This window comes from Saccopteryx leptura, chromosome 9 (assembly GCF_036850995.1).
Source record: "Saccopteryx leptura isolate mSacLep1 chromosome 9, mSacLep1_pri_phased_curated, whole genome shotgun sequence".
In the NCBI taxonomy this organism is placed as follows: domain Eukaryota; kingdom Metazoa; phylum Chordata; class Mammalia; order Chiroptera; family Emballonuridae; genus Saccopteryx; species Saccopteryx leptura.
Window position 1 is genome coordinate 24349719 of NC_089511.1, and position 9402 is coordinate 24359120.

Here is a 9402-nt window from a genome sequence, read left to right on the forward strand (position 1 = left end):
TGGCACTCCAAAGGGTTTTGCCTGAGACAAGTTAAGGCAACCACTAACTCAGGTTGGTCTTCCCTTTCCCTGGTTTACAGGGGTGGATATGGGATCATGGAAGCTATGTTAATCAGCCTGATGTAGGTGTTCCTTATTGCTCCATGGTGGCCAGTCTTAATACATGGGCCTTGAATTGACTTAAAAATTTGAGGTCTTTCTTTGATCTCTGTGGATAAATGATGTCCACTCCATAGCCTTTCATTATTACATAAGAATAGGGACTATTTATTGCAACTAAGTGGGTTATGATGGACTATAAACACCTGGAATTTATAAAACTAAAACTAGCCATTCCTAGAGATCCCTAAATACGCTGATTCCATTTTCCAGTGGGATATCTGAGCATCTAAGCAATGTTTAAAGGGTTCTGCTGGGCACAGAAGAATGTAGAGAACTAGAATTCTACTCCTTTTGAATTATATTTCTTTTAAAGGAGAAGTTATGACGAATTCACTTAGGTGATTATCAGCCAAGTTTGTGGAGACTGTGTGATCCACTCTAAGTTCAGTCACATGGATTTGCATCAACATAATTTCTGACTGTTGGTTTTCCTATGACAGGATTTTAGACATTCTGTATGTATTATAGTTCAAATATATTAAAACAAATACCTCCCTCCTGGCCTGTGGTGGTGCCGTGGATAAAGCATTGACCTGGAATGCTGACGTTGCCAGTTTGAAACCCTGGGCTTGTCCAGTCAATGCACATACAACAAGCAATCAATGAACAACGTGAAGCAACTATGAGCTGATACTTCTCACTGTCCCCTTCTCTCTCTTCTCTCTGTAAAATCAATAAATAAAATACTACCCCCCTAATTTGCTTATCTGGTACTGCTATTTAAATATCTTGTGATATACTGGCCCTGGCCGGTTGGCTCGGTGGTAGAGTGTCGGCCTGGCGTGCAGGAGTCCTGGGTTCGATTCCCAGCCAGGGCACACAGGAGAGGCTCCCATCTACTTCTCCACCCCTCCCCCTCTCCTTCCTCTCTGTCTCTCTCTTCCCCTCCCGCAGCCAAGGCTCCATTGGAGCAAAGTTGGCCCGGGCGCTGAGGATGGCTCTGTGGCCTCCTCCTCAGGCGCTAGAATGGCTCTGGTTGCGGTGGAGCGATGTCCCAGATGGGCAGAGCGTTGCCCCCTGGTGGGCGTGCTGGGTGGATCCCGGTCAGGCACATGTGGGAGTCTGTCTGACTGCCTCCTTGTTTCCAACTTCAGAAAAGAAAAAAATATCTTGCGATATACTATAGCCACATAGAAAACAAAATATTTGGATAACTATATTTTGGGCAATGCTTTATAACAAAAAATCCTGAGTATGAGGTTTTTTGTTTGTTTTTTGTATTTTTCTGAAGTATTGTTAGCGTCAAGTTTGTTGTTCTCTGATTTTATTTTCCTAACCAAGCTCTTTTTTCCATTGGAGAGCAAGAGCAGGTGGGGAGAACGGACATGAAAAGTCTCCTGCTTATTTTATATAAATGACAATTAGAGAAGATTGGTCTGTTCTGAGGCACTTTAGAGAAATTCTCATGAAAAGACATAGGAGACAGGAAACAGAGCTGGAAATCCAGGCAACCTGGGTCCTGCCTGTGCCTGTCACCCAGACACATACAGCCACATGGAGGGACCGGTTACAGCTCCGAGAGCAGTGAAGGCTCTTGACTGGCATTTTCTATGATGAACTTTACTTCTACCCTTGCAAGGGGCTCATGGGCAAGAGTGAACAGTAGCATTCCGGTATGGAAGATGTTTTGCCAGCTCTCTCTGGCTGCAAATAATGGAGGGCAAAGGCAGAAGTGAGTGAATCAACTGACAGCTTCCACTACTTTCCATCAACTCCCCACCCTTTCAGTTAACAAAGAAGAAACTAGAGACTTTTTTACATTTTAATTCTTGAACTATATGTGTGTGTCAATATTACCATTTTCCTTTCCAGTTATGCTCACATCTCAGTTTTCCAAGCAGCTTATTAATTAATCTATTCAAACATTTATCAGTTCCTGTTGGCATGCGCCAGTGTGTTAGTGTGTTCTAGAGAAACCAGATGAATCAGGCAATTCTAGTCTTTAGAGAGTTTACATTTTAGTAGGGAAGATAAGACACATAGTGAAAGCCAGTAACTGGGGAAGAACATTATGAACACTGAAACGTAGGTAGAGGCAGAGCGCTATGAGAGTGTGGGAGGAGGACATACCTATCTGCCTCTAGATGGGGAGGTAAGGAGAGGATCTGTGGAAGAAATAGGATTTGAACTGAACTTGGATTTGGCCAAGGGGAGCCACTGAAGACTTAGGAATACTGCTGTTAACATAACCAAGCTCTTGTTAGAAAAGTTCACAAGTGACCCTGGCTGGTTGGCTCAGTGGTAGAGTGTCAGCCTGACATGTGGAAGTCCTGGGTTCAATTCCTGGTCAGGGCACATAAGAGAAGTGCCCATCTGCTTCTCCACCCTTCCTCTCTATCTCTCTCTTCCCCTTCTGCAGCCAAGGCTCCACTGGAGCAAAGTTGGCCTGGGCACTGAGGCCGGCTCCATGGCCTCTGCCTCCATGGCCTCCGCCTCAGGCACTAGAGTGGCTCCAGCTGCAATAGAGCAATGCCCCAGATGGGCAGAGCATCGCCCCCTGGTGGGCATGCCAGGTGGATCCTGGTTGGACGCATGCAGGAGTCTGTCTGACTGCCTCCCCGCTTCTAACTTAGGGGGAAAAAAAAGAAAGAAAAGTTCACAAGGCAATGGGGTGCAGGAAACATTGGCAGGGAGAGACCTGCCCAGGACACTGCTATAATAATGAGCACAATGGGGCACTGGGCAAAGTAGAGTAGGAGTGCAGAGATGTCTCGGAGGGAAGACTAAGAAGACTCACAAGGATCAGCATGTGGTCTGACTAATTCACAGGCTCTGCTTTTTCTCCTATTATCCCCTATTTCTCTCTTGTATAGCCTATGAATGATCTAGACAGAGCTGGCAGTGGAGACAGTTGCTGTTAAGAGTAACAAAAACAAAGAATCTCCCAGACATAGTATCAAGTGAAAGAAGCTGAACAGCAAAGTACACACTGTATTATTGCATTTAAGCTTTGTGCACTTTTCTGGGAAATGAGGTGCAAGATAAACTTAGTGGTAGAGACAGAAGTAATGACCAGGGTATAGGAGGTGAGGTAGATAGAATAAAGCACACCCTCTAAAGTCTGTATCTCAATCCCTGGGACCTGGGAATATTGTCACCTTACATAGCAAAAGAAACTTCGCAGGTATGATTAAATTAAGGATCTTGAGGTGGGGAGATTACCCTGGGTTATCTGGATGGGCTCAGTGTACCCAAAGGGTCTTTACAAGTGGAAGATGGAGGAAGGACAGTCAGAGTCAGAGAAAAACAAGTGACATGAGAACAGAGGTCTGAGCAATGCATTTGCTGGCTGGGGCCATGAGCCAAGGAAAATGGGCAACCTCTCAAAGCTGAAAAAAGGCAAGAACACTGATTCTCCCCTAAGTCCTCCAGAAGGAAGGCTGTCCTGCCAACTCATTTTTGACCTTTGACCTCCAAAGCTGTAAGGGAATACATCTGGGTTCTTTAAGTCACTGAGAATGTGGTAATTTGCTAGAGCAACAATAGAAAACTAGTGCAGGCAGAAAACCAAAAAGGTGTGGTACCCAAGAGTCAAGTGAAGGAAGTGTATCAAGGAGGGGCAGTGATCACCATGTCAAGAGTTGCTGCCTGGCCAGGTGAAATAAGGTGAGAACTGACCACAAGGTTTAATCCTGATGACCCTGATAATGGCAGTTTCAGCACCATAGTAGGTTTTGGAGAGAACAGTATGCTTAGTACTTGTGTGTCTGAATGAATGAACATAGCATGTGGACCAACAATGAATGTTGTGTCGTAAAAAATATAAATATGGAGAAGGAAGATGATGCATGCTGCTTAGGTATCAATTTGGGTTCTTTCCTGGACATGTTACCAAAGATGATGATGACAGGTGTTTTTCTGGGATTCCTGTTTGTTTCTTTTTAATTCTCCCAGTCCTAATTTCTGATCTTCCTCCCAATTTGGGTCTTGAAGCTTCTTTATTCCACTGAATTCTGGGATGACACCAGGGAGCACTTCTGAAGCCTGTGTTTACCCTGGCATCACATGGAACCAGTGACCTGGGTCTCTGGATGCTCTACCAACTGGCCCCAGGTTCATCCTCCAGGTAAGACTCGCCTGGCACTGCATCAGGCCAGAACTTGGAAGTCTCTGGCAGGTACCAAAGGATGGTGATTGCTGATTGGCCAGGTGGGTTCAATTGGGAAGCCCTCTTAGGGGTGCAAAAGACCTCAACCCCCTTCAATTAGCAGACTTCTCACATCCACAGTGCTCTGCAGACAGCGGCAGGTTGGTAAGCTACCCAAGCATCATTTTTTAAATCTGAATTCTCAGCTCAGACAAGCTTTCTGAGGTGGGCTATACTCAAGATGTTCTGGAGCCTGGGGGTGGGAGTGGGGAATCCAAGTCTTCCTGCAACTTAGATCTCCTCCTTATCATCCATCCCTATTTAGTTACTCAAGCCCTGAAGCTCTGAATGGCCAGACTCCAAAGTGTGGCAGAAATACACGTGGCAGGATCTGTGGACTTCTCTGCCACTCAGAAATAGATGCACGCTGTGGGATTAGGATATGACACCCAGAAACGTTTAGACATTAGGATGACACCGACAGCAGGGGCGGAGAATCGAGGCTTGCTTTCCTCCAGGGTCTTCGCAAGCAGCGGCCTTTATCTGGGGTGTGGTCAGAGGCTTGCCCACAGGAAGAACTCTTGAGGTCCACATGTGAGATGGGGAAGTAGGGGCCGCCCTTTCACCGGTACTATCCTCTTAGTGGCAGGTTTCTGGTGAGGGAAGGAGTCCAGTTGGACCGTGATGAAAGCTGTAGCTCTCTCACCAGAAAAATGTGCAACATGCCCTTTCACACACAACTTTATCTCTTCCATCAATTCCAGAAACTGATCCATGAACCCCAGAGTTAAGAAGCTCTGCTCCAGCCTGACTTGTGGTGGCACAGTAGATAAAATGTTGACCTGAAATGCTGAGGTTGCTGGTTCAAAACCCCAGGCTTGCCCCAGTCAGGGCACATATGAGAAGCAACTACTGCAAGTTGATGTTTCTAGCTCCTCCCTTACTGCCTTTCTTTCTCCTTCTAAAGTTAATGAATAAAATCTTAAAAAAAAAAACCTTAAAAGAAAAATTAAATTAAAAAATAAGCTCTGCTCCATATGTTTTCCAGATTGTGATATATACTCCATTGGTGGCGCCCAAGATGAATTTAGGGGGTATGCAGATGATTTTGGGGTACTTCAAGTGGTATGCCAATTCAGATGACCCAAATCTAGGAAACACAGTACATATGGTCTTGGAAGGACCCAAAGTTCTTTCCTATTCTATTTTTCTCTTTTTAGATGCTGGTTTCAGCTCCATAAATGAACTTCATGCCCCACTAACAATGTGAGCTGCAGTTGGAAGAATATTGCTCTTACCTGAGCTTAGAGTAAGGAGCTTGACTGTACGGGCCCTTGAGAGTCAGGGCGAGACAAGGGCCTTACTTCCCTGCTCAGTCATTCCTCTCTCACTGCACAAGGCGAGCAGCTCCCCTTCTGCAAGTCCAAGGCAATGGCAACAACGGGCCTTGTCTCATCTCCACAGTATGCAGGCTCGAACGAGTTTGACTTGTTTTGTGTGTGTGCCTTTGTGTGAGTGTGAATGTGTGTGTAAGTTGTGTACCCAGAGGGGTGTGGCAAAGTGGGGGACAGGGGAAACCAGTGGGGCCAAGGCCTTCTCCCTAGAAATTTCATAGCAGAGCTCCATGAGGCTTCCCTCCAAAGACCCTCCCTAGGAGGGGTGCCATTCAGAAATGAGCCCCAAACGAACTTCAGTAGCTTGTGGTTTATAACACTCCAGTTGGCTATCAACCCCTCACATTACAGGAGCTGTGCTCTAACCTCCTGCTCCAGCAGGAGAGAAGGGAGGTGGAGAAGCAACTGTCTAGAAGGACACGAAAAAGAACAGAAATGTCTTATCTCCACTCAGGCCTTAAGAAAAGGGCTTCCCTCTGAAAGTATATCCTCTGACTGCCTCGATCCCTTAATTTAAAGACAACCCTATACTAGTTTCTAGAATAGACATTTGTAGACAGAAGCTGACAGGCCACTGGAGCATTGGGTGAGTCAAGTATTGGCCAAGTATGGGCCACAGGTTAGCTTTTTGGTTTTTTCCCACATCCTCAGGTTGGTGCTCAGGTATAAAGATGCCTGCAACATGACCACAGTGGGACTCTTGGAGGAAGTGCAGGGGTTGGAAGCAAGTTTGGTTTTAGCATTCCCTGAGTACAATCCCTGAGGGTTGAAGAGCAAAGCAAAATCAAACTACAGTGCTGGCTGGTCAGCAGAGCCGGGAGGTGGAGCCATCTAGGGCAGCTGGCTAGGAATCATGCTCATGATGGCACAGGGAGGAGAAGCCACGCCCTAAAGCTCCTGTTTCTAGGACACAGTACAACGTAGGATAGCTCCCACGTGCCATCACAATCCTAGAAGTCTCTAGTATTCTGGCCCCAACCTCTCATTTCCTGCACTCAGCTTTAGTTATACCTATGGCTAAACCTGATCCTTCGGCATGAGCTGACACCAAAAGTCAACTTCCAAAATTAAACGGGGCTCCCATTGAAGAATGCTGAGTTCCTGCACTATACCTATGAATTTTCCCAAATTCAAAACCCCTCTCTCCTCAGACACAGCCACCACAGTGGCAGCTGTTACCTCACCTCGGGCTATGCAGTAGCCTCCCGCCTGGTCTCCTCACACTCACTTGAGATCCCCCCATTCCTTCTCAGCACTGCGGCCAGGGTGTTCTTCCAAAGATGCAAATCTGGCCATGACACACCTATGCTTGAATCCCTTCCCTGGTTTCCCATTGTTCTTAGAATCAAGTTCCAAATCCTGACCACAGCCTAGGAGAACGTGGCCCCTCCTGATCTCTGCCCTCCTCCTACTTCTGTTTCCTTGCCCACCAGCCTGTGGTCACATAGGTTTTATTTCTGTCCCTTGATTATGCCACTGAAGGGCCTTACTCTTCAGTGTCTTCCCATGTGCTATTCCTCCTGGCTGAAATGATTTTTCCCACCACACTTCACCTGATTAAGCCCTCTCCATTGATATAAATGTCACTTTCTTAGAAATCCACTCCTTGAACCCTTCTCCTCTAGATCCATTCTCTGAGAGCACCAGATAATTAAATAATTACTGTGCAATTAGTACATTTTCCTTGTTCTCCTCATTAGCCTGTTAGTGCCACACAGACTGGTATAGGTTTTATCTGTTGGTGCCTCCTCAGTGCCTAACTCGGTGCTGCTGACCATTAAGGGACTAAGTGAGTGTGTGAATAAATGATTGAAGAATTAGGCAACACAGGCCAGTGAGGAGCTACCTGGAACAGTGAGAGGCAAGTCCTTTCACCCAAAGATCTAATAACACTGCTAAAGCCATCTGGAAAGAGAGCTAGAAGGAGAGAACAACTATTGGTTTATGTCCAAGCATGATGGCCTCACTGTCACCAGTCCTAGAGCCAGGCCTGGGGAAAGCCAAGGAATCATTCTGACCTCTGGCCTGAGCCAGCCTGGAGTCCTGTGGATGGGAGCTAGCTTCCACGCCCAAGGATCCTCTGGATGGAGGCAGCATTGATTGTGGAATCATACACTTAACTTTTCCACTACCTGTTTGACCTTGGACAAATTACAGAGCCACCTGAAGCCTCAGTTTCCACATCCTAAAATGGGGGTGACAAAACCTATCTCAGGCTCAATTAGAGGCTTGATTGCCATAATGAACCTATACTGCATAGCGGCGTTCAGCTCAAAGTGCTGATCCCTTCTCCCCAGCAAAACTGGCTTAGCCCTGTCATTTCACCTTTTTGGCCACCCGTGCCAGTAGGCAAAACAAGGAATAAAAGAGTCCACCCAAGTAGCTGCCTGACCTTTCCACCCACCCAGAGGAGCCCTAGAGCCAGATTCCATCCAGCAGCACCAGGAAATCCAGACTACTGAGAAGGGTAACTGAGCTGCGCCTTTTAGGAGCAGGGGGAGGGTGAGATGGGGAAGGGAGGACAGGTGAGTTTGGAAGCTATTATTCCAACAGAAATAAAGAGCAGTGGCAAAGAGGGAAAGGCCAATAACGGAAGAGGAAGGAAAGACGGGGCAGATGAGGGGCTGAGAAAAGGTGATCCAAGTTGTCAGATGGCAGAGGCTGCAGAAAGAACAAATAGGAAGGAGGGGTAACTTGAGTGGTGGGAGACATAGCAGATAACAGAGAGTCAGGGTTAAGGCTGGAGAAGGGCAAACTCCCGATGTCGGGGGGCATTGACTTGCCTGCCGGAGAGAAGTGGAGGTGAGGGCGAAGGCAGTCACCTTGAGTCTTCCTAGAGGGCAGGTGAACGGGGCTTGTGGGGAGTGGAGAGTTGGAGGAAGGTGATTGGGGGGAGGGGTCTGTGACCCCGGGTCCCGCTGTACCTGAGGGTCTCCTTGCAGCTCTCCCACGTAGTACTGCTCCAGCCAGCGGCGCGCGTTGGCCGAGTGCCGGTGGGGCGGCCCGTCCAGGTCGGCGCTAACATCCTGGCCAGCCCGTGAACGCAGCAGCTGCTCGCCCCCCGGGTGCTGCCGCAAGAAGCCGGTGAGGTCGTAGAGGCGGGCCCCGCAGCGGACCCAGCAAGCGCCGGCCGCCAGGCGCTGCTGGACCTCGGCGGGTGAGAAGGAGGCGGCGGGGGGCGGAGCAGGGGCCATGGCGGGAGACCAACGCTCGCAGCTCGAAGCCCGGGCGTCTGCTCGGCGGCCGCCCAGCGCGCCTCTAACATCCCCTGAGCCTCGCCGCCTTGACGGGCCGGCCGCCACCGCACCTGCTCATTTGCATACCGCGTTCCCATTGGCCATTCAGCGGGACACTGCGCGAGCCTGAAGGGGCCGCCGTCCCATTGGCCCGCGGGAAGCTTGACAGACCCGAGCGGGGCGGGCCCGGTACTGCCGGCCGCCGACCAGGTGGCCCTGGGCAGGTAGAGGGCGCGCCTGCCAGGTGTGTCCCGTCGCCGGAGGAAAGCCAATGGGGCGGGCGGATGCAGACGGAGCTAGTCTTTCTGTCTTCGGTGGCTGTCTGAAAGGACGGACGGACATCCTCAGTGGCCTGATCACCACCACTGGGATAACTCATCTGCTGTTGCTTTATGGGAGTAACTTGCAGTTTTTCATCCTCAGGCTCAGGCGTGGCAGGCGGACGGAGCAGGCGAGGGCTAAAGTAAAGCGAGTGCGGCACTGGCCTTCGGAGTAAAATTTAAGGAGAAGTCGCCAAACTCAG

The 9402-nt window shown here is 48.8% G+C and overlaps 1 protein-coding gene across 1 annotated transcript in view; it reads right to left on the reverse strand.

Moving 5' to 3' along the window:
* Positions 1-8917, reverse strand: part of FA2H (fatty acid 2-hydroxylase) — a 46955-nt gene extending 38038 nt beyond the window's left edge. Inside the window, exon 1 of the mRNA XM_066349649.1 lies at positions 8568-8917. Coding sequence (XP_066205746.1) covers positions 8568-8837 — 270 coding nt within the window. The 5' untranslated portion in view covers positions 8838-8917. The remainder of the gene's footprint in view (positions 1-8567) is intronic.
* Between the last annotated feature and the right edge of the window lie 485 nt (positions 8918-9402).